The sequence below is a fragment of the Oncorhynchus mykiss genome, chromosome 17, assembly GCF_057628025.1.
Source record: "Oncorhynchus mykiss isolate SJ-2025 chromosome 17, ASM5762802v1, whole genome shotgun sequence".
NCBI classification, from domain to species: domain Eukaryota; kingdom Metazoa; phylum Chordata; class Actinopteri; order Salmoniformes; family Salmonidae; genus Oncorhynchus; species Oncorhynchus mykiss.
In genome coordinates this window covers 59454764-59480870 of record NC_143038.1, presented here as the reverse complement: position 1 = coordinate 59480870, position 26107 = coordinate 59454764, and the positions used below count along the sequence as shown (strand labels likewise).

Genomic DNA, 26107 nt, shown 5'->3' with positions numbered 1-26107 from the left:
TCCAATGAATAACACATGAGCTGACCAACAAGGCCACATAGAGCTCTACATACCAGCTATACAGCTTGTGACCACACACACACACACACACACACACACACACACTAGAGCAAGAGACGAGCAGGTGAGCTGATGCAACCCTCACCATCAGAGAAAACACAACTGTGGTGATATAATGAAAATGAAATGTACTTGAAGGAGCTTTAAAAAATGAATTAAACAGTCTTGACGGCCATTTCCATCCCCTGGGCTTATGCAACTAGGTTGTATCAATAATTGCTCATTTAAACATGCATATAATTAAAACCACTATTATTCCCAAGTTTGAATCAAGGTCCCTAAAATGTCAAGCAGTCTGCCGTTTGGAAAGGTTACTTGGCGTCTGTGTGTCTTTCCCTTCATGTGTTTCCACTGTTTTATCTTACTGGCGTGGGGTTGATCAACTTTGAAGGACAGTGGTTAACTCATGTTAAAGGCCCAGTGCAGTTAAAAACACAATTTTCTGGTGTTATATATTTCCACACTATGAGGTTGGAATAATACTGTGAAATTGTGAAAATTATGGTTATGCTGTTTTAGTGTAAAAGCTGTTTGAAAATACCGCCTGAAAGGTCAAGTTGTTTTGCAAGAAGTGAATAGGCCAATAACAAAGAGTTTCAAACCTCTCTGCCAATAACAGCTAGTTTTTAGGTTAGATATCCCTCTCATTAGGTTTCTCCAATAAGGCCCCTCACTTAGGCCACTCCCAGACAGTCAAAGCTAAATTCTTGCCGGAGAAATAGCTTTCTGCCAAGACACTTTATTTGTTTCCAATAAAAATGGTCAAAAATAAACAGTAATTGGACCTTTTACCTACTAGAGTTCTGACGCTGTTAAAATTGACAGAGGCTTTTATTGTGTCAATTGTCTTTCAACACTATCAAGATACTTGGTCCCCCATTTTCTACTCACTACCCTTCCTAATTTTGATAAACGTATGGTATGACCACAATAAAGGATGATTGAGGTGATGTATTTGTATTTACATCAGTGAAATAAAGTCTTTATTGACCTGTTGGAAGTAAAATTATTTTAAATAATTGATTTTGTCCACACTTCATTGACACAATGGGTCATGTAGACCTACTGTTGTAAGAACCTTAGCTCCATTTATAAAGGCTATACATTTCATTTTCAAATATCTCACTCACTACACTAGGGCTGAGGCATGATAAAATATATCAATAAAAGGGTATTGATGTTGTCAAATGTTAATATGCCATCTATAAACCCTGACGTACTCTCTCACCCAGATACAGGCCGTGCTCCGCTGTGTTGTCTCCTCCTGTTGTCGCATCGACCCAGGGCTACTCACGATTTGCTTCTGCTGTAAAATGTTGCATTCCAGGACAAACATGGACATTAATCAAAGTTGATTTGAAGTGCGAGGGCACAAGTGCTTTTGTGCTGAAGAACTCTTTAGCACAACACCGGCATTTTCGCGGGCCTCGCTACTGAGCGTAATTGCAGCACAAGGAGGTCATAAATAATGTATTCAAGATCACTTACACCTCATGAAGCAAGCCATAGGTTTGGAGAGATCACATTTTCAGCTCAAAATACAGAATTTGGCTCGTGGCTGCGCTTTCCAGGGAAAACAAGATCTTCAAAAAGGGCTTTGAAACCGTTTAGAGCAATACAAAACATAATAACATCAAAACAGTTGAGACTGAATTATGCTGTGAATAAACTCCTGACTAAAGTGTGGTGTTGTAGGCAGCAGTACTACAGAGGATGGAGTTTAACATCTTGCTGTGAATGCTACAATAGTTATGCCGTAAAAACTATAGGCTACACTTTAATGAATTGACAAAATGATACACCTACTACTGTATGTATGACCCCAGTCGACCTGTGTTTAGGTACAACTAATGGAAAACCACAACTTAAGTTGTTAACTGACATGTAAATGTTTGTCTTTAGTTAAGATTAAGACAGATTACAATCAGAACAGTTATTACAATTCCCAACATAAACTGTGTAGATAGATACCTGCATAACAATTACTGTGAACCTCGACAATTACTCACCTCATCTCTTGGCAAGCAGTAGCAACAGATGAATATACAGTAATGACATTTTTGATACATTGGAAATGTCACTATTTGTTTCATTTTAATTGAAAGTACTGTACATTGCGTTTGTTCAACATTTCAACACAGATTCATTCCCATGTCCAGCTGTTTGCACACTAGAATTGCAGATGTCATTTCAATCATAATTTACTCACATAAACATATAGCAGACCCTTTGTTGCTACCCTCGGATAATGGCAAATAATGTTCTTGATAACCCCACATTCAAACAGTGATTATCCTGTATACTGAAAGGTAGAGAACAGCAAATATCTGTAGCTCCCCATCTCTAGACTGCCCCTTTGTGGCCATCTGACGAAATGCCTAACTAATATTCTACTCACGTTATATTAAGATGTTTATTAGGTCATTCTAGATACATTCTACATTTACTGTTTACAGAAATCAAATGTCTGATATTGTCCTGTGAGGAAGTTGTGTCTATCTACCATGCAGGTTTAGTATGTCTTCTACATTAAATCCAACTGAAATGCAGAGATCGTCAGATCTTTCCATATCTAAACGGGATCCTCTCACTCACTAGCCCCGTTAATAAGGGACCCCATTATGTAAATCTGAGTATGGCCACTAATAGCGAGAAGTTTCTCACACAAACAAGCACCGTCTCATTGCATGGATGGTGCTAATTGGACACTCCTTTGGTATAATTGCAGTGACTAAGGCCATGCCCTCAGCTAACCTCCTTTAAGCATTGTTTTGCAGCACATAGCACAGTACAGGGAGCAATTAAGATGTGGATTGTAAGCACCACTTGGGGGACCAATCAGCAAAACCATGAGAGAGAAGAGCTGAAGGAGGGGGGTACACTATGGTACCCGGAGAAACACAACCATCCCAGGACTGTCAAACAGGGAGTTATTACACATTTATATGCATAGAATGTCTAGTTAGCTTTGAAACCATATTTATGTGTTCAGTATGTAGTCCCCACAAGGAAAGGATTAGTTACAATATTAAGTTTGATAGTGTTTATTTTATAAACCGACTGTATTTCGTACAGTATCTTGTTATACACATCTCAGTACTTTCTACTATGCCCAACCCATCTTTCACAATCTAATATCCAGTACGTACTGCACTTGCACAGTAGAAAGCAGCATGCATTCAGTGTATTAAAATCTTGAACTATGAACCCGTTTCAAGTACTTTTCACTTACGAAACAAATACCTCTGATGGGGCAAATGGTGTCAAAAACCTGTTTATAAGAGTCACTCACAGATTCCAGCGTGAAAAATGTTTCCGTATAAAAACACAGATGTCCAAAGGATAGCACCATGTAGAAGGAGTAAAAAGGATTTTCGACAAAGTGTGCATTTCTGTCAAGAAAATTATAGGGATATGAAAGCACAACTGTGTGGAAATAAATGTCCCTTTTATGTGAAGACTACTATATGAAACTGTAAAATAATCTCCAATCTGACATAATGGTAAACCAGGGAGGTAATCACTCTGACCTAATCTCTGTTACTCTAGTGTTCCCTGTGGAGATCAGTCACAGTGGTCGCCACAGGAGGCTGATGAGGGGAGGACGGCTCATAATAATGGCTGGAATGGAGTGAAATCAAACACATGGAAGCCAAGTGTTCCATATCATTCCATTCCAGCCATTACTATGAGTCCGTCTCCCTAATTAATGTGCCACCAGCCACCTGCGGTGGGTGTCTATTCCCAAGAGTGAACCAAGAGTGGGAAAAATTAAGCTTCTCCCTCTCTCTACCACAGACTTTGCCCACCCTCTATGACTAAGTTATGCCCTGTCATGTAGTCAGAGGCGTCAGATGCCAAGTAGACCACTGCAGCTTGCAGGTCTGTCACTAGAGCCAGTCGTCCAGCAGGGATATCTGACAGCCAGCGCTGCACCAGAGGCCTCAAACTCTCCGAGTGGATGAGAGGGGTGTCAACAATCCCCCTGAAAAGAAAAAGGGAGACAGAGTTGGAGGGAAAGAGAATTCAGAGACACCAGACTTCAAAGCCAGGAGTGACAGCAGTGTGGCGTTTCAGAGCCACCACTTTGGTAACCAAAATAAAATAATAAATAAACCCAATTACCCTTCAGAAAAAGGGTACATCTCTGATGATATTTACAGTGGGACGCGTGGTGTTAAATGACTGGTACGTCGCAGGAAGCACCACCGGGTACGACAGGATCCTAGGTGTAATTTGCCTTCAGGAGCCTGTACATTATCACTTTTTCTGCGTCTCCCTGATTCCTGCCTGATATGTGCTTTAGCTGGTTTGATTCTCAGGCATAGCGCTTGAGTGGCATTTAAAAGAAACAGGTATGTTTGTACTATAGTGATTAGTACTATAGTACTATAGTGATTTCCTCCTCTGAGACTTAGGTACTTTCATGTTTAGACAATGCTTGTGTCAGCATTAATCTATCATGACCAATGATTTTCTCTCCACCTATTGAAATATATAATTTGGATAAACGTGTCAACACAGCTGTGTCTAATGTGAGACGACTTCAGGCTTTTCACACAACCATTATGAAAGTAACTAAAAGCTTCACGGTCGACTCATCTTTAGCCCGTACCCGACATGTTAGGCATGCAGTATTCCTGGCTGTGCCTTGATACAAATTCCAACATTTGGATAAATTAGCGGCTCCAAGAAGCATGTGACACCTTGGTTAACATATTCCACCTCAATTATATTTCTCTTCAGCGCCCTGTTATCTGGAACCTTTCCTGGCAATCAGAGGTGCTGTTTTCCCTCAACCAATTTTCTAGATAATGCAGCTTATCACCGGCGCGGCTAAAGTTGCCAATGAAATCAGGCTGCAGTCAACCTCGCACTCGCTAATTGTGTCCCTTTTTATGCATATTTACTGACGGTCACTTCTACGAAATCAGCGCCCCATTGAGACAGCCAGTTAGAAGGGGGAAAGAATTGCTTCTTTGCAAATTAAAATGAGCAAACAAGCTGTCGATAAATAAAGCAGAGTGGGCGCTTTGTTCTGGGTGTGGTGACGGGCCCCGCATGCCGAGCCACCGGACGGATTCGCTGGGGCTAAGGGATGCTCGACTTAACACACACATACACAGCGCAGCGAAGTGTTCCTCTGTTCTCTTCTTCACCGCCACACAGCTTCACAGACAACTAGATACAAACAATGTGCTATTGTTGTGGAGACACTTGGAGTGAGGATGCTCATTTGATTTCCTAATTGAATATAACAATTAGAGCAAGTGTTTGTTCCTCCCTAAAGACGCCATCTAATTAAGCCTGAGCACATTGTTTGAGGGCTTAAATGGAACTTTCACAATGGAGGAAAACACTCAATCACTTCTCATCATTACTGTTCTTGGCAGCTCAACAAATAGCAATACATACTGAACAAAAATGTAAAGTTTCATTTTTCATGAGGTGAAATAAAAGATCCCAGAAATGTTCCATATGCACAGAAAGCTTTTCTCTTTTGGTCATAAAATTGTTTACATCCCTGTTAGTGAGCATTTCTTCTTTGCCAAGATAATCCATCCACCTGACAGTGGTGGCATATCAAGAAGCTGATTAAACAGCATGATCATTACACAGGTGCACCTGGTACTGGGGACAAAAGGCCACTCTAAAATGTGCAGTTTGGTCACACAACACAATGCCACAGATATATCAAGTTTTGAGGGAGTGTGCAATTGGCATGCTGACTGCAGGAATGTCCACCAGAGACGTTGCTAGAAAATTGAATGTTCATTTATCTACCATATGCTGCCTCCAAAGTCGTTTTAGAGAATTTGGCAGTATGTCCAACCGGCTTCACAACCGCAGACCATGTGTAACCACGCCAGCCCAGGACATCCAGGACCGGCTTATTCACCTGTCTGGGACCAGCCACCCCGACAGCTGATGAAACTGAGGAGTATTTCTGTCTGTAATAAAGCCCTTTTGTAGGGAAAAACTCATTCTGATTGGCTGGGCCTGGCTCCCCAGTGGGTGGGCCTTGCTCCCCATGTTTGCACCCCTGTCCAGTCATGTGAAATCCATAGATTAGGGCCTAATTTATTTATTTCAATTGACTGATTTCCTTATATGAACTGTAACTCAGTAAAATCATTTAAATTGTTGAATGTTGGATTTATATTTTTGTTCAGAACAGATGGGCTTGAAGTCCATGGACATTTTGTATGTGTACATTCTTAAATCAAATTTAGGATTGACATTTTAAAAAGTATTTGTGATGTGTGAACTGTTGTGGTATGGTGATACAGATAAGATCTGACATTGACACACTATAGGCCTATTCTGAAGCCAGGCCATTTAATAAAACTAACATTTGGGACACAAACTTACGGTGAGATGCAGTTAACTCGGACCCCTCTGTCAATCCACTCTGTGCCAAGTGTCTGTGTCAGTTTGACCACTCCTGCCTTTGAGGTGTTGTAGGCAAGCTGCTTCTGTGGATGGGGCACTGCAGAGGGGACAAATCAAGTCAAGTAGTATTGGTCCAACTACACCTGCATAGGTTTATGTATTTATTTGATTTGTATTGTTGTCCATCACTTGTTTTAAACTAAACTTGAACTAATTAAAACACATACAGTTCATTCCTGAGAGTTTTTATACACCTTGACTTATTCCACATTTCATTGTGTTACAGGCTGAATAAAAAATGGATTAAATAATAAAAATTACCCTCACCCATCGACACACAATGTCCCATAATGAAAAAATAAAAACTTGTTTTTAGAAATGTTAGCAAATTTATTGAAAATGAAACACAAAAATATCTAATTTACATAAGTATTCACACCCTTTTGCTATGACACTCCACATTTTGCTCAGGTGCATCCAATTTCCTTTGATCATCTTTGAGATGTCACTACAACTTGATTGGAGTCCACCTGTGGCCAATTCAATTGTTTGGACATGATTTAGAAAGGAACACACCGGTCTATATAAGGTCCCACAGTTGGCAGTGTACAATATATATACAAAAGTATGTGACCATCCCTTCAAATGAGTGGATTCGGCTATTTCAGCCACACCCATTGCTGACAGGTGAATAAAATCAAGCACACAGCCATGCAATCTCCATAGACAAACATTGGTAGTAGATAAGCCTTACTGAAGAGCTCAATGACTTTCAAGGTGGCACCGTCATAGGATGCCACCTTTCCAACAAGTCAGTTCGTTAAATTTCTTCCTTGCTAGAGCTGCCCTGGCTGGTCAACTGTAAGTGCTGTTTTTGCAAAGTGTAAATGTCGGAGCAACAATAGCTCAGCCGTGAAATGGTAGGCCATAGAAGCTCAAGGAACGGGACCACCGAGTGCTTAAGCATGTAAAAATGGTCTCACTACCATGCTCCAAACTGCCACTGGAAGCAACATCAGCACTGTTTGTCGGGAGCTTCATGAAATAGGTTTCCATGGCCGAGCAGCCGCACACAAGCCTAAGATCACCATGAGAAATGCCAAGCGTCGGCTAGAGTGGTGTAAAGCTCGCCGCCATTGGACTTTGGAGCAGTGGAAACGCATTCTCAGGAGTGATTAATCACGCTTCACCATCTGGCAGTCCGACGGATAAATCTGTGTCAGAGCAGAAACTATACCATGAATTGTGTTGAGGCATATATCTGGGGAAGAGTATATAACAAATACTAGTGTTGAAAGTTTCCAAAAGCACAGTGGTCTCCATCATTGGGAAATAAAAAAAATATGGAACTACGCAGACTCTGCCTAGAGCTGGCCGTCCTGAGCAACTGGGCAAGAAGGACCTTGGGAGGTGATCAAGAACCCAATGACCACTCTGACAGAACTACAGAGTTTGTTGGCTGAGATGGGAGAGCCTGTCAGAAGGACAACAGTCTCTAAAGTACTTCACCAATCAGGGCTTTATGGGAGAAAGGCCAGACAGAAGCTACTTCTGAGAAAAATATACGACAGCAGCGCCTGGAGTTTGCAAAAATGCATGTGAAAGACAGAGCACAAGGCAAAAGATTCTGTGGCCCGATGAAACAAATATGTAACTCTTTGGCCTGAATTCAAAGCGCTGGAGAAAACCAGGCACAACAGACAATTCCTTGATTAGAAGCTGCTTCAGAGTGAAACGACCTTAGACTCGGGAGAAGACTTACGTTCCAACAGGACAATGACCCAAAGCATACAGCAAAAGCAACGCTGGAATAGCTTCAGGCGAATGTGGGAGTGGAGCCTAAGGGAGAGGTGCGTGTAGTAAGCACTAGATCTCCCGTGCTTACCCACAGCCCGGTTCAACCTGTGCCTGCACTCTGGAGGGTCCGGGCTAGAGTGGTTATCCAGCCTGGGGAGGTGGTGCCAAGGTTGCGCACCAGAGCTCCAGTGCTCCCCCACAGCCCGGTCCTTCAGGTGCCTCCTCCTAACCCCAAGCCTCCTGAAGGGCTCCCCAGCCTGGTGGTTCCTGTGGCAGCCCTCGCACCAGGCTGTCTCTCTGTCTCCTCCCTGCAGGTGGTCCTGTCTGTCCGGCGCCGCTGCCGGAGTCTCCCGCCTGTCCGGCGCCGCTGCCGGAGTCTCCCGCCTGTCCGGCGCCGCTGCCGGAGTCTCCCGCCTGTCCGGCGCCGCTGCCGGAGTCTCCCGCCTGTCCGGCGCCGCTGCCGGAGTCTCACGCCTGTCCGGCGCCGCTGCCGGAGTCTCACGCCTGTCCGACGCCGCTGCCGGAGTCTCCCGCCTGTCCGGCGCCTCTGCCGGAGTCTCCCGCCTGTCCGGCGCCTCTCGGCGCCTCTGCCGGAGCCTCCCGCCTGTCCGGCGCCTCTGCCGGAGCCTCCCGCCTGTCCGGCGCCGCTGCCGGAGCCTCCCGCCTGTCCGGCGCCGCTGCCGGAGCCTCCCGCCTGTCCGGCGCCGCTGCCGGAGCCTCCCGCCTGTCCGGCGCCGCTGCCGGAATCTCCCGCCTGTCCGGCGCCGCTGCCGTAGCCCCTCTGCCCCGAGCAGCTGCCCCTCTGTCCCGAGCAGCTGTCCCTCTGTCCCGAGCAGCTGCCCCACCTCTGTCCCGAGCTGCCCCTCTGTCCAGTGGGGTCATTGAGAAGGGTAGCCATGGTGAGAAAGCCACGGAGGCGGACAATAAGGCGGACTAAGACAATGGTGAAGTGGGGTCCGCGTCCCGCGCCAGAGCCGCCACCGCGGACAGACGCCCACCCAGACCCTCCCCTATAGGTCAAGGTTTTGCGGCCGGAGTCCGCACCTTTGGGGGGGGGGGGGGGGGGGGTACTGTCACGTTCTGACCTTTATTTCCGTTGTTTTGTATTTATTTAGTATGGTCAGGGCGTGAGTTGGGTGGGCAGTCTGTTTGTTTTTCTATGTTTTGGGGCATTTCTATGTTTTCGGCCTAGTATGGTTCTCAATCAGAGGCAGGTGTCATTAGTTGTCTCTGATTGAGAATCATACTTAGGTAGCCTGGGTTGCACTGTTTGTTTGTGGGTGATTGTCTATGTTGATGGCTTGTTTCAGCACAGTCCATATGATTAGCTTCACGGTTGTTATTTTGTTTACTGGTTTTGTATAGTGTTCAGTGTTCGCTACTTTCTTTATTAAAGATTGACCATGGACACTTACCACGCCGCGTATTGGTCCTCAGATCCATCTCGCCTCTCCTCTTCAGATGAAGAGGAGGACGGCCGTGACAGACGGCCTACCCCGGACGACGCTGGGCCAATTGTGCACCACCCTATGGTACTACCAATCACAGCTGGATGTGATACAGCCTAGATACGAACCAGAGACTGCAGTGACGCCTCTTACACTAAGATGCAGTACCTTAGACCGCTGCGCCACTCGAGTACCCCTGCATATTATTCATTCTATGCATTTCTTCATTTCAATCATAACTCAGCACCCTGGTTTCTACTGCATGCTACATGAAAACACCTCCATTAGGTACTTGGGACCCTGTGGATAAAGCCATGTCAAAATACAAAAGGCAACACACCATTTGTTTGCCTTGACCATCACAGATGCTGCACACTGCATGGGATGCTTGGACAGCGGCTAATTTCCCTCTGGTTGATTAATCATCACAGGGAAGCCTCCAAGTTACATACAACTTTAGTAGTTAACCTCGTCGCCCCTTGATCTCACTGCCAAATTGCTTCGGTCGGAACAGAGATGATAAATATGACACAGCTGCAGAGAGGCAGGGGCTGGTCCTGGGGAGACAGAGTGGACAGGAGATTCACGGTCCCTCGTTTGTTTAGAAAGGAACAGAGCTGATGTGAGGAGAGAAGAGGATGGAGGATGCTTCCATGATGGAGTGAGGAGGCTGAGGAGGAGGTGCAGGCCCTTGGGTAGGACCCCAGCCTTGGAGGAGAGGAGGAGCACGTGAGGAGGAGCAAAGCCCAGGGCTTACACCCAGACTGAAGGTGAAAGCCGATTTATCAGGACAGGAAACACAGCTAAAAAAGCCTAACAGTGCTAATCCTCACTGAAGACCTGATGATACAGCTCCAAAATACCGTTCAAAACAGGCCTTTATCCTTCAAATAAACCTGCATTGATGTTTTCCGTCTTTAAGAGCAGTAATCCTTAGAGAGGGAGAAAGAGAGCACTGTCTAAAATCCTCTTTAACATCCCCCCCTGCTACTTATTGCCCATTCTAAGTGGGGGGAAACGAGCCCTTTTCATCACAGGCCTACACATACTAAAGTCCTCAGGACAGATAGGAAGTAAAGATGGTACACAGGCTGAATGAGCGTGCCGCTGACATGATTCTCTCTATCCTCCTTAGTCAGGTCAAATACTTTACATCTACTCTCAAATACAGCTTTGTTAGCATGTCAAAAATGCTCTTCCTTTGTCTGGCCTACCATCATTCTCTTCAAATGTACAGGGGAGGGGAAAAACAAATTTTATTCAGCAGATGGACAAAAAGCTGTCATTGTCCAATTAAAATACACATTCACGGCTGCTTTTTGGTACCCTACTTGGCTAAAACAGGTCCCCTCTGATTATTCATTATGACAATACTGTAACAGATGTCCAGACCAGTAAAGTAAATTCCTGCAGGACTGTGCGTAACTGAGTAATGGATCACTTTTTTTTGTTGCCATCCTCTATTTACCAGCATGGCCCTGTTTTACAGATTGCCCCTGCAGTTGGGACTCAGGCCCATATGTCACAGCAGTTTATTGGCGATGACTATACTGCTGATGAAGTGTTACTGTTTCTCTGGAGGAACCTGTAGGAGGATTTACACTGGGCTGGGAATAACTCCCATTTCACAATGCACTTAGTAAAATGTAAAAGCATCTGCTGCTTAAGCACAGCCCTTTACAGAGGCAGGCAGGGTTGTTGCACAGGAAGTCTTTTACATGTTGGACCTCAGGTTTCCTTACTAACACATCCTCCCTAGAGCTCAGGAGATGGATGTTTATTATGATGCAAAAGTGCCTTGATGAGCAGCAATCACAACTAACTGTGTTTGCAGCGGGATAATAACGTGGGTGGATAAATCACTATAGCATTGTCCTGAATAAACAGTTATATGGTGAAGATTAGCAGTATTAGCAATTATACTTAAAAAAAAAGAAAAAAGATTGCATTTGTGAAATGGGTCACCAAGTTTCCTCCTCTGTCACTTTAAGTTCACTAAAGTACACTGAAATGGCAAGACTGTAGAATACCAAGCCCATTGAAGTCGTTTCGCAACGATACAGAAACAAACTGTATACAATTATGTTCTGGTGCACAAAATCACTGTGATGAGTATTACATTACTGTACTTCTCAGTGTACTATAGGAGACATATCAATGCAGCAACAAAGCTCAGGTCATTATTCTTCACTTGACTCACCATTCTTCATTGACTCACCATACATGGAGATGAAAGGAAGACATTCTCCCTCTAAAACGTTGATGAAATCTAAAGGGAACATACAGGATAGATAGAATATTCACTAACCTATTAGACTGGCCATGGACGCTGTGTTAATAATCTTCCCATATCCTTGCTTCAGCATCACACGACCTGCAGCCTGAGGCAAGAATTCAGGGAGAATGGACACATATTAGAAACATTCATCACACTTTTAGTATTGACACCCTGTGTGTACACTTTTCATTATTATTCATACTTACTCATAGACCCTAACTCAAACTCTCATATATTCCATGTGTAATTTACATGTCATTCCCCCCAAAACAGTTAGACGTGTAAACTCAAATGCAAACAACTGTACATGTTTCCAATTTTCCAGACAGACTTATGTCACTGGTATGACCCTCTGAGTAATGAAATAGATCACACAGGCCTACAGTAGCATACTAGCCTAGGCTGCCAATAGTGGGCTCTAGATCTGCACTATTGTCTTGGATTGATGTGCCCAACCGTTAATACACTTGTGTCCCCCGTGGACCGGCTCATACATAAAGCATCCTGCAGTCAGGCTGCAAAGGCATCATTTTCCTCTTTAACAAACTTTAATGGCGGGCAGTTGGGGGAAAAAATTGAAAAATATGTGTACTGTTTTAATAAAACATTTTCCAACACCATTTCACACCGCATTCAGCCGGTCCACTGGGGACACAAGTGTATTACCAGCTGGGCACATCAATCCTAGATGAGAGTGCAGATCAGGCGTCCCCTATAAGTGGCCTAGGCTTACAACAGAATACAGTAGAGGAATCACACACCTGACAACACATGAAGGTCCCCCTCAAGTTGACATCAAAGGTTTGGTCCCACTCTTCCAGACTGGTGTCTTCACTGGCTGAGTTCATGTTGATCCCTGCGTTGTTGCATGCTATTTGGATCGCTCCCCATTTGGACACAATGCTGTCAATCATCCTCTCAACTTCTAACGATTTGCTGATGTCAGCGGTAATCGCAATGCAATTTATCCCTGGATTGAAAAGTAGTGGCTATTTAAAATGCAATAATAGGCAAGTTCAAAATTATTGATATTATTACTATTTTGTGTCTTCATATGCTAAATATGGTGCCATGTGGTGCAGATGAAAGTTTTGTCTGAAAATATAATATAATCAGATTACAATATGCAACAGGGATAATGAACTAGATTCAGCCGATGGTTTCTTGAGCGGAAGGTCAGGGGGTCGGAACATAATTACAAATCATTTGTAGACTACAAAGTGACCGACCGCAAGAAGCCAAAGCAGATATAATATTTCACTAAAACAATCATTCAAACCTGGCTTACGTTTGCATACAATCACATACACTGAGTGTACAAAACATTAGCAACACCTGCTCTTTCCATGATAGACTGACCAGGTGAAAGATATGATCCCTTATTGATGTCACATGTTAAATCCACTTCAATCAGTGTAGATGTAGGGGAGTGTAGGGGAGTGTAGAGGAGGGAAGGAGACAGGTTAAAGAAGGATTTTTAAACCTTGCTACAATTGAAAAATGGATTGTGTGCGTGTGCCATTCAGAGGGTGAATGGGAAAGACAAAGATTTAAGTGCATTTGAATGGTGTATGGTAGTAGGTGCCAGGCGCACCGGTTTGTGTTAAGAACTGCAACGCTGCTGGGTTTCAGCCAACTTGACACAACAGTGGGAGTCAATATGGGTCAGCAACCCTGTGGAACGCTTTCAACACCTTGTAGAGTCCATGCCCTGATGAATTGAGACTGTTCTGAGGGCAAAAGGGAGGGGTGCAAACTCAATATTAGGAAGGTGTTCCTAATGTTTTGTACACTCAGTGTAGCGTATATCTCTCTATTATGCGTGGGGGTATTTTTACATAATGTCCAACAATAATAAAATAAAACAATTCAAATCTTGGGCCGCTAGTAGGGGAACAATGATGTACAGTATTTCCCTTTTCCCTGTCAGTAGAGCACCATCTGCTGGTAATACATGGAAGGTTAATATGAAAATCCAACATTGTGACAATCATAGTGGTGTGTGCTAATGCCAAAGCCTTACCTTTCAGTGTGAGCTCCTCTGCCACGCCCTCAGCCTTCCCTTGGTCCAGGTCTACCACAGCCACTTTGGCACCAGCCTCTCCTAGGGCATGTGCGAACGCCCTGCCTATACCTTGGCCTGCCCCTGTCACATAGGCCACCCTGCCATCCAGACGCATCCGGTCCAGGATCGACCTCCCGTTCAAACCCCGGAATACCTCATCGTCTGTTACCTTGCTCTGAGACAAGTCACACACAAGTGAGTTATAAGTGAGAAGGGAAAAGTCTGTATGAGCTTTTAAGTACTGTAAAGTCACCATTTGACTCATGGTAGTAACTACAGCTGTCAATGACAACAATGATAGTCATTTTCTTTTCCTTTTAGCACGGGCACTAAGTGTGGTTCTGACTGAGGATGCGTCATATGTTACCTGTGTGCCTGCACATGCTGTTGCCATGGGTACTCTGCGGATGATACTGATGCCATCTCTGAGGGGGACAATGACCTTAAAAAAAGAAAAACCTTCTTTACTAACACAGGAGTAAACACCCAGTAATAATTAGACAGATTGCAAGCCATGTCTCTCCACTCACCTGCTCCACACGAAGATCACTCTTCACAAACTGGTTAAAATCTCGAAGCGCCAGCCCGTTTACATCAGTGGTGTCCTTTAGGTAGACCTTAGCCTTGAACAGAGAGTTATCCACACATATCACACCACTCAGCCGTAGGAGGTTGTGGTCCAGGATGAACTTGTAGTAGTTGATGTAGTTGTTCTTGTCTGCGTCGATAAAGACCATGTCAAACTGCTCGCCTGCTGCAGCCAGATCCTTTAAAAGAGACAATATTATCAGAGAGCCGGACCATTCACTGTCAATGAGCTAGATACACTGATACAGTGTATACCTTTTACTTAGGTATAATGGTTGTTTTATATATATATATATATATATATATATATATATATATATATATATATATATATATATAATTGGCTATTTATTGTATGTTACTTTAAGTGATTTGGTTTGCATTGTATATACATGTAACTATATAACGTGGTTATTATGCAAGTAGACTAACATGTGTAATCACTGCAGGCTAAACTTAATCAATGTAGTTACACAACAGGTAGTTAGTCACCTTCAAGCTATCCATGGCAGAACCAATCTTCACTGTTATCTTCTTGCCATGTGGAGACCTGTCAAATATGGGCTTAGCAAATTCTTTAAGATATTGCTCAATCTCACAGGCAACCAGTGACCCATCCTCGGGCAGTCCTTCAGCCATTGAGAGAGCACCATACCCTGTGAACATGCCTATCTCTAGGATCCTCTTGGCTTTACTCATGTGAACCAGCATTTTCAGAGTCTGGCCTGCCAATAAAACATCAAGACAAATATTTAGCACTACTTAAATATGTATCTCTAACCAAGCATCTACACAACTGTACCCAATAGAGATGTCTCACCTTCCACATGCCCAGTGATGCACTCTTTTGGAAGCCGAAACTGAGTCTTGCCCTCCTCGAATACTTTATCCCAGTCGTGTTCCATCGTTTTCCTACACATCCGTATGGGATTAAGTAAGAATGTGCATCAGAAACCATCCATGTGAACTGTGTCTGTGGGACGGACAAGAGAATTACTCACTGATACAGCTCAGCGAGAGGTGCACTTTCCTGGCTGCTCATTTTCTCCAGGTAGCCGTCCAGACCACAAGCTATGTCCAGGGCCTTCTGTAGGTTGACCCTCAGTTCCTCTGGAATGTTGGCAGTGCTATCTGCTATCTCCTTGGCTTTGTTTAAGAAATCCACCATGAATTCCATCGGGGTGTCAGAGACTGCAGAGAACACAAGACCAAAACTGTACACAAGCCTATACAGTATATGCCTAATGAGTACAGTAGGCTATTATACTAATGAACAATTTGAGACAGAAGGGGGGGGAAAGGTGATACAGAGAAGGAGTGACGTTATAATAATATGGAATTCCAATGGTGTAAAGTACTTAAGTAAAAAATACATTAAAGTACTGCTTAAGTCATTTTGGGGGGGTATCTGTACTTTAATATATATTTGAGAACTTTTACTCCATTACATTCATAAGAAACTGATGTACTTTTTACTCCATACATTTTCTCTGACACCCAAAAGTACTTGTTACATATGGAATGTTACATATGATACGCACTTATCAAGAGAACATCCCTGGTCCTCCCTACTGCCTCTGATCTGGCGGACTCACTAAACACAAATGTTTTGTCTGTAAATGATGTTGGAGTGTTGGGAGCGTGCCCATGGCTATCCGTGAATAAAAAATATATTTGTGCCGTCTGGTTTGCTTCATGTAAAGAATGTAAAAGTATTTCTACTTTTACTTTTGATACTTAAGAATATTTTAGCAATTACATTTACTTTTGATACTTAAGTAAATTTAAAACCAAATACTTTTATACTTTTACTCAAGTAGTATTTTGCTGTGTGACTTTTTACTCAAGTGACAGTTGGGTACTTTTCCCACTGGACAATTCATAGACTACTCTGTCATTACATAACTATACCATTAGATGGACATAGAGCTCTAGGAAGGACGGACGAGCCCAATAAATAACTGCAACAGGCGGGGTTATAAGTGTATGTTCCTAGAGATGCGGTAAAGATGTCAATGGAACTCGACCAAAACCATGGATATGCCATCGAAACGCGTGGGTGAAAGATGCCTTATGGTACCTCATACATTTAGGCTATTGTTTATGTGTATTTCACAATATGTTAATGTAAAATCGGAGTAAACTGCTTGTATAGATGTGAACCCCAAGACATGTTAATGCCATCGTCACCAATCAACTACAATACAGTTCAAAACTAGACTACCACCGCCGATTTCTGTATGCTAGCGATACTACAAACGGGAGTTAGGAAACTAGCATTAATCATTCACTTATTCTAAACCTGAAAAGGGACCAATTCTAAATGTTATGCAGCGAAAACAACCACATATGTTCAAATCGGACGTTAGTAACTACATTGTGGGCATGTTACAATACATCAATCTTGACGAATATCCACTTTGTTAGATCAGATTTGTTAAATATGCGCCAATCCGGGGTCCTAGTCCCCCACGGCTGCGTTCCATGCATTGACCTCTTAACCACATCTAGCTAGTCCTATATGTAGGTTATTTAATTTAATTACAATTAATATAAATGTAATGTTTAGTTTTACAATGCACATATAGTGGATTATTACGAATATACTATTTAAGTGTCCTATCATCTTTCCAGTTGATGTTTCCCCGCGACATTCTCCTGCAACTAACAAGCCCAACCACATTCATTCTTTCGAGCTTCTGCAATCATAGCTAGTTCTGTGAGAAAGACCCGACATACCTTTGGCCGCCTGCATGGTGAATTTCCACGGCGTTCGTAATACAAAATACACAACAAGTTGTCAAATCACAAGGGCGACTGGCAAAGCAGCTGTCTGTCTATCTATATAGCTTAACCCCGTTTCAGTTGTGTAAATGTCCTTTACTGATGGCTTACGAAACTCCCCAAAATAAACTCCTAGTTTCCCACACAGTAGTTCCGCCCACGTGTCCGTTGACCTGTAAGATTTGTCTATCGATGTCAAACTTTTTGTGTAAACCTTTCGCGACAACGTTTTTTCGGGTCGTTTTACTGTCATCACGTGGGCGCAAACCGTATAACACAGCTATGTCTAATGGAGCTGACCTTCAACCAAGTCAAGCGCCACGGTATCTGTCCAGCTCAGGCATCCAGACGTTAAAAAGGCCACTTGTGTAATGAAAGAAAAATACAAATGGTTTCCATCATGTCTACACTTTTGTCACGAGGTGCTGAAGTGTTAAAATGAGCCATGTAAAATGTGAAATCATTCAACTGTTAAAATAAAATAGAATGGATTCTTAGCTCAATACAAAGACATGAATGATCACTTTACTTCAAGACTGTGCATATTTCCCATTATCATACATTTACTCTACAAAAAAGTTGATCTTAAACATCTTGACTCATCCTAGACTGACATCTGCTTTTTTTTGTCAGCTGCAAGTTTTATTACTCTTTATTTTCAGGTGTAGGATCTTAATTTGATTACCCTGTTGCTGGACAACTTTACTGCAATGATTAGTGCATTTGAGGTTTAAAAATACTTCTGAAGTTTGTAATTTCCACTTTGAAATGTCAAACCTGATTTTCCCTTTTTTTTTAAGTATCAAAATGCTAATTAATTATAATCCACATTTCCTGTAGGCTTATTTTCCTGCTGTAGCAAACTGTCTCAAATTGTTTTTTGTTTTTTTACCTTTATTTAACTAGGAAAGTCAGTTAAGAACAAATTCCTATTTACAATGACAGCCTAAGAGCAGTGGGTTAACTGCCTTGTGCAGAACAACAGATTTTTACCTTTTACCAGCTCAGGGATTTGAACAAAAATTGAACATACCACAATTCAACTAAACAAAAATGTTTTTTTCTTACAGTCAATTTGGCACACACAAAAAAGGGCTAGGCTAATGCTGATATATATAATATCCAAAGCCTTTTTCGCATGTTCATCAGTGACTGATAGCACATTTTCTGCACAAGAAGCAAGTCTGATGCAGGCTCCCCCAGTAGGCTAAATACATAACCCTTATCAATTATCCCAGAATTGTACATGTAACTTTGCAATACATGTGTATCTTTTACAAATGTATTTATCTTGCTCTTATTTCTCGAGTGAAATAAAAAAAAAGACTTGACATATAAACATGCAGTATGTGCGTATACAATTACAAATGGTCTATGACATGTTTATTGATGTGGAGTCAAGTTTTTTATTAAGTAGCCTAAATATGTTTTACATAAAAAAAATGTAGGCTAGTCAATTATATAGCCTATTGTGGGGGTGGGGGAATCCCTCTTTACATAATTCTATAGTTTCATTACATCACTCCCAAAAATTGTGTAAGGATCATGCTGGGGCACGTGCTACACAATGGTTTTGGCTACACTTTCATAAGCACACTGGAAATACTTGCTCCTCCCCTGGCAGAAGTGAAGTGATCTGCTGTCGAGGATATATGTATATATACAGAGAGTAATGAGAGGTGAACATTATGCTCCATTAGGTTACTTGTCTCTGCATCGGTCACTCATTAGCTTCCAATACATAAATATATCAAGATGTCACTTGATGCAAACACTGGGAAGACACATGTGGAAGAGCCACTGGAATGCAACAATATTGCAGTAATAAAGAAGAACGAGTTTCACTTAGTTCAAGTCAAGGGCACATGGAAACGCAAATCGGGAAACAAATTGAATAAAAATATAAAGGGTCGAGTATCAGCTGCCAAAATGTGAGTAAAACTTGTGTTAAAATAGAGTTAAGGGATGCAATTGATTCTAAATAAATTAAAACGTTAAGCAAAATATAAGGTTTGTGCACATTATCGTCATACATCTACATTTGTTTTCTTGATGTTAACATGCTTTATTTTATTAGACCCTCTAGCTAGACTTTAAGTAATAAAATAAGTAGCTTCCCACTGGGCAAAAACTTGTTTTCACGTCATTTCAACAAAAATATTCAATGTGATGACGTGTAATCAACGTGGAAAACTGATTGGATTTGCAAAAAATCATTAAGGGAATTTCGTAATTTCTTCAACCAACTTTGAACCTAAATCCAATGGCATGGTGAAATTCTTTTGCTTTTCACATTAGTTGACAACTCAACCATATATAAATCAAAACTAGATGTGTTGAACTGACATTTGTGCCCAGTGGGCTTGCACAAGACTTGGCTTGTGTGATTCGGAATGGCTCATGGGACCAGGAGCCTATCCCATGTTTCTGTAGTGTGAGGCATCTTGATGTACAAGCAGACCAACTGGACAGGACACTAGTGTCGTGTCTTTGGCTATGCCGGATTAAGTGATATGACATGCTATTCTATAACATGTCTCCGTAATTAATATTACCTGATTGAGCTAATCATGTAAATGTAATTAACTAGAGAGTCGGGCACCATGAAATAATATTTATAGAGCTGTTATCTTCCGAATAAACTCTTAAAGACCTAGTAATATTTTACATCAATAGCAGTCAATATTAATCGTCATCTTAATTCAGTCTCATCTGAAAGTTGTACATTCTTGGTTATCTGCACGAACCCTGGCTCACAAGTTGAACCAGTAATACAAAATGGGGTTTAATTATTTATTTACTATTCAAATCAAATGTATTTATATAGCTCTTCGTACATCAGCTGATATCTTAAAGTGCTGTACAGAAACCCAGCCTAAAACCCCAAACAGCAAGCAATGCAGGTGTTGAAGCACGTTGGCTAGGAAAAACTCCCTAGAAAGGCCAAAACCTAGGAAGAAACCTAGAGAGGAACCAGGCTATGAGGGGTGACCAGTCCTCTTCTGGCTGTGCCGGGTGGAGATTATAACAGAACATGGCCAAGATGTTCAAATGTTCATAAATGACCAGCATGGTCAAATAATAGATCTGGGACAGGTAGCACGTCCGGTGAACCGGTTAGGATTCCATAGCCGCATGCAGAACAGTTGAAACTGGAGCAGCAGCGCGGCCAGGTGGACTAGGGACAGCAAGGAGTCATCATGCCAGGTAGTCCTGAGGCATGGTCCAAGGGCTCAGGTCCTCCGAGGGAGAGAAAGAAAGAGAGAAAGAGAGAATTAGAGAAAGCATACTTACATTCACACAGGACACATTTACTAAATACCTAACTAATCACACAGAATTACACATACACATAATTAAATCATAACTTGATTACAAATGACATTATAAAGGAAAACATCCCTAGGGGGCGGAACAGATGTGACAGCTTGTTACACAAAAGAAAAGGGGCGGGGTTTGAGTGAAAGAGCGGGAAGACTGAGGAACAAAGGGCGAAGCTGTGCTATCTTAAATACAGTATCTTATGCATTCTAAATTACCGCCCATTTGGAAAAGGAAAATGCAATAAATATTTACTCTGAGCTGCGCTCAGGTTGGTGGTAGATGGAAGGCCGTGTTGCCCAACCGAGTCCTTCGTCCTTTGAAGAATGTCTCTGCTGGTAAATTGAATACGTTGTAGTAACGTCGTTGTGTGGTAGACGGGATACTCTGTCTGTTCCTTCCTAGCCCTCGTTTGCAGCGGCTGTTGCTAACTCAACGGCTAGGAGGTATCACTTCTGTAGTGAATAAGAGTTCAAAGTTCATACCATTCGCAACCAAAACTCACGCTGATGTTGGCTTCGTTCTGTAGTTATTATCTGAACCGTTCTGACATCGGACCGTTGTCCTCACGTCCTCGGAACAGGAGGTTATATTGTCGTCAAGGGCTTATAATTTTGAATAATTTCATATTGAAACATTTAAATTGAACAACAATTCCATGTGAAAGTGTAGACTTTCCACTGTAGAGTTTATGTCATCTTATCATTGATGAGAATGTCTCAGATGACAACCGAACTGACATCATATTCATTAAGTACCACCGCATATGTTCAATTGGTCGGATTACCAGAATATAGTTCATTTCCCCCCACCTTCTGATGTTCCCAGAATCTCTATGTTAACCAAAGAGTTTTGCAAATGTAACATCAGTAGGGTAGAGAGAAGAAAAAGGGGGGAAGAGGTATTTATGACTGTCATAAACCTACCCCCAGGCCAACGTCATGACACTAGTCTATCGCTGGGCCTTACCCCCAATGTATCTCCTTAATACTGAGTGCCAAGCAGAGACTCATCTGGTCCCATTTTAACAGTCTTTGTCATAAGCCTGAGATCCAGGGCCGGTGCCAGAACAAATCAGTTGAATATGCATTTGACTTCATGGGACTTCCGGTATTTTGAATTTTGTTAATGGCTGTTATAATGAAGACCAAAGGCAGCTAGTGAGTTTCAAGTTTGTGGAAGCTTACAATTTATCCTACAATTTTACTTATCTGCGTGCCAGTTATGATTATTTTTATATGCACATTTTTGTAATGTTTTAGTTTCTCAAAATTATTGTCACGTGGTTAATTATACAAATATGAATTAAAATGGTTAAAATCTAAAAGTTTAAATTAAACTAATGCAAGAGCACCAGCCTTTGCCATATGGACACATTGATAGCCTACACCATGATCCATTGGTGGCTAAAGAAATTAGTGCATGGAACTCAGAGATAGCCTATAAGCCAACGCAGCACTAGGCCTATAACTTACATCTTCATCTAAGTAAAATACATAGGTGTTAAAGACAACAAATAAAAAACATTAGAACCTATCCTGATAAAATGCACGTTCTTTCAATTGCATGCCTATGTGTCTCCCTTTCTGTCTATCTTGACTTGAGCTATAGCTAGTGAAGTGCAACATTGAATCAACTCAGCAGGTTGGCTTGCTCTCCCTCAAAGTTATCAGGACAGAGAAACCACACTCATGCTCATTGCTCACATGGAGCGCTCTCTGACAAAACTCCTAAATTATGTTTATGAAATAAACCAAAACTTGTTTCCCACAAGTGTAGCAGGTTGTGAACTCTGCAAACAACATTTGCACTTTGAGAATGAGAACAGTAAATGAATGTAACCAAATGAGGGGGATTAACGGTGCATTTACTAAGCATGTCTTCGCCACACACCCCTCATCTTGTCTCAACATTTTAAATTATACTCAAGACACATTATCTTCACATTTTACATGCTTTTCACTGACATCCGCAACTCAATAATCAGCTAGGCTTTTTGCCACGTACTCTGCCCAAATGGCTGGCTTTCCTAATAGGCACAGGCCTATGCACTTGTGATTTGAAATAATCCACAGCCATTTTTTTAAAGAAGCTAATGATCCTCTATGGCTAAGTCATGCTCTCTAGTAAAGTATTTTGACTGGAGTAATTAAATCATTTTGGCAAAACATCTATTTACTTTAGGGAAAGCCAGCATCCGAACAGTGCACTGTGCACCCGTCAACTTTCCATTCTAATTCACAAGTGGCTGAAACCAGAGATCTGTGTATAATGACGAGGCGCTCATGTCTCCACCCTAACAATGCAAATCGTTGTCCCAAAGGTGGGAATGCAGGCAATAAGCTTAGGTCTGCATATTATGTCCATAGAAATGCATTGGGTTTATTTAGTCCCTTTATTTAGCCCTCTCACTTGGCCTCTTCCTCTCTGCTGAAACTAGGGAGCTCAACAGCGCCGCTGTGTCTTAGTATCTGATGCTGTCTGGACAGAAGAAGTATAACATGCCATACTCCTTTTCTCCAGACAGCATCAGATACATGGTCACACAAAAGGAGACAGAGGGGCGCTGTTTCGCTCACTCGGATGCTTTATCTGAGACTGTTGAGTCTTTCTGTCATCTCGTGTCTCGGTCAAATATTATCAATATTTCAATATTTTATTTGGATGGGCAAGGATGGTACGGTAGACACAGAAAGTGAAATTGTGTGAATTTCCATTTATCCCCAGGCTTTGTTCTCTAAACATTTACTGTACATATTGTACTGTACATAAAATAATCTGACAAATATATCACGTTTTCCAGCTATGAGAGCACCATGGAGCAAGGCACCTCCTGGACAGTGGTCAGCCCTATCATCTTCACCTACAAGGTGACTGAGTCCCTGGGCCTGCTGGACCCCAGCAACGACACCCTGCTCCTGGGGCACATTAGGGACCCCCAGCAGCTGGAGGCCCTGAGGAACAGCATCAGCACCAAGCCCCTCAGGCGCTTCGTGGTCATGGACCAGACCGTCTACAACCTCTACGGCTGCCAGCTCACAGACTACTTTGAGGCCCATAATGTTCTCTACAGGATCCTGCCTCTGCCCACCACCGAGGAGAACAAGTCCATGGAGCTGGTGATGAGGATCCTGGAGGAGGTCCATAAGTTCTCCCTGGACAGACGCACAGAGCCCATCATAGCCATCGGAGGAGGAGTCTGCCTGGACATAGTGGGCTTGGCGGCATCCCTGTACAGGAGACGCACCCCCTACATCCGTGTCCCTACCACCCTGCTCTCTTATGTTGACGCCAGCGTGGGGGCAAAGACTGGGGTGAACTTTGCCAACTGTAAAAATAAGCTGGGTGGCTACATACCCCCGGTGGCTGCTTTCCTAGACCGCTCCTTCATTCAAACTGTTTCTCGAAGACACATCTCCAATGGGCTGGCCGAAATGTTAAAGGTACAGTGGCAATGCCTGACAGCAACAGATATGAATTAGATATTGGACTGTACATGAACTTAAGATACAATGCTGTACTATTTGACTGTATACTATACTGTAGAGAACAATATACAGTACATCATATGTTGATGCTCATTTAGCTCTGTAGATCTGGTTTTATGTACTGGTATTTAATGTAAATGTAATGTAGATGTGTGCTCTACAGATGGCCTTGATGAAACACAGAGGTCTCTTTGAGCTTCTGGAGACCAACGGCCGGTTCCTGTTGGACTCCAAGTTCCAGTCTGACAGCGGTCTTCAGGGGGACAACAAAGATGCTGCCTCCGTGTCCACACGCATGGCCATAGAAGCCATGCTAGAGGAGCTGGCCCCCAACCTGTGGGAGGACGATTTAGACAGACTAGTAGACTTTGGTCACCTTATCAGCCCAGAGCTGGAAATGGTACAGTACAACCAATTTTTACCGCTTCACCTTAAATAACCACAAAGCCAAATAGTTCCATGAGCTACTGTATGTAACCGGATTTGAACCAATATGTCATCATGTCATGTTTGTCACTTCCTGTTCCATTTTTAGTGTAACTATGTGCCAGATGAGCATGGTGTCAGGTTTACTCACACCTGTTTGTGTTAGTTAGCGGCAATAAACAGTGTGGCTATGAGTAATACTGCACTCTAGAGAGTTGTGCATGGATACAGTACTGAACGCTGACCTTCTTATTACAGAAGGTGCTCCCTTCCTTGCTGCACGGAGAGGCGGTGAACATCGATATGTCCTACATGGTTTATGTGGCCCGTGAGAGAGGCCTCATGACAGAGGAGGAGAAGCTGCGGATTATAGGCTGCATGGGGGGGCTGGAGCTGCCTGTGTGGCACCAGGATGTTACCATGGCACTAGTGCAGCACTCACTTTGTGAGAGGCTGAAACACTCTGGTGGGCTGGTCAGGATGCCTCTACCCATTGGCCTAGGGCATGCAGGTAAAGAGACAGACGTGTTTTTCAGTTAGAGTTCAGCACATTAACAAAGATAAAAAATTCATACATTTTCAAAGCTCGTGTTAACAATCTCCCTTTTCTCTCCAACTGTAGAGATCTATAATGACACAGGTGATGACACCCTGTACAGAGCGTTTGAGAAGTGGTGTGATGAGCTGCGACCAAGCGACCTGAACTAGTCCAAACATTTTGCATTACTGTAGATTATTTACTTTTAATGATTTAAATGATTAAAACAAGGATGTGGCATTTCTGCTTGACATGTTGGCACAGATATCTAGAATGCTCAACAGTTGTTGTAGCTGATATTTGTTGGTGCTGTTGATTGTTCAGGTTGACTTGATTTGATAGAAAATTGCAAGCGATGTCTTGTCCTATTGAACAATACAGGCCCCTCACAGTTTTACTACTGCATTACAAAAAGGGAAATTCAAAACTTTATCTATGATGACTTTGTATTGCTATTGATGTTTTTGATGTCTCAAATGTTCTCATTAAATCGTTTAAGAAATGAATACTTTTTGTGTTTTAAATACACAATTACAAACACTTTATTTAGGAGCAATGCACTTTTAAATTGTACAAAATACAGTTGAAGTCTGAAGTTTACATACACTTAAATCATTAAAACTCGTTTTTCAACCACTCCACAAATTTCTTGTTAACAAAGTATAGTTTTGGAAAGTCAGTTAGGATATCTACTTTGTGCATGACACAAGTAATTTTTCCAAACATTTGTTTACAGCCAGATTATTTCACTTATAATTCACTGTATCACAAATCCAGTGGTTCAGAAGTTTACATACAGTAAATTGACTGTGCCTTTAAACAGCTTGGAAAATCCCGAAAATGATGTCATGGCTTTTGAAGCTTCTGATAGGCTAATTGACATCATGTGAGTCAATTGAAGGTGTACCTGTGGATGTATTT

At 42.4% G+C, this 26107-nt stretch overlaps 2 protein-coding genes across 2 annotated transcripts; one reads left to right on the top strand and one right to left on the bottom strand.

Annotated features, from left to right (window-relative positions):
- Positions 1-3088: 3088 nt before the first annotated feature.
- zgc:113054 (uncharacterized) lies at positions 3089-18024 on the bottom strand. The gene is made up of 11 exons (XM_021569801.3): positions 17369-18024; positions 15631-15820; positions 15450-15541; positions 15122-15354; positions 14572-14808; positions 14409-14483; positions 14000-14216; positions 12738-12946; positions 12007-12079; positions 6433-6550; positions 3089-4045 (listed from the first exon to the last, which is right to left on the bottom strand). The coding sequence occupies exons 1-11, from the start codon at positions 17382-17384 to the stop codon at positions 3850-3852; spliced, it is 1656 nt and encodes a 551-aa protein (XP_021425476.2). The 5' UTR covers positions 17385-18024; the 3' UTR covers positions 3089-3849.
- Positions 18025-18979: 955 nt separating this feature from the next.
- Positions 18980-25692, top strand: LOC110494594 (uncharacterized). The gene is made up of 5 exons (XM_021569800.3): positions 18980-19344; positions 23538-24177; positions 24386-24622; positions 24907-25159; positions 25271-25692. Exons 1-5 carry the CDS (start codon positions 19169-19171, stop codon positions 25354-25356), a joined length of 1392 nt encoding a protein of 463 aa, XP_021425475.2. The 5' UTR covers positions 18980-19168; the 3' UTR covers positions 25357-25692.
- Positions 25693-26107: the final 415 nt, after the last annotated feature.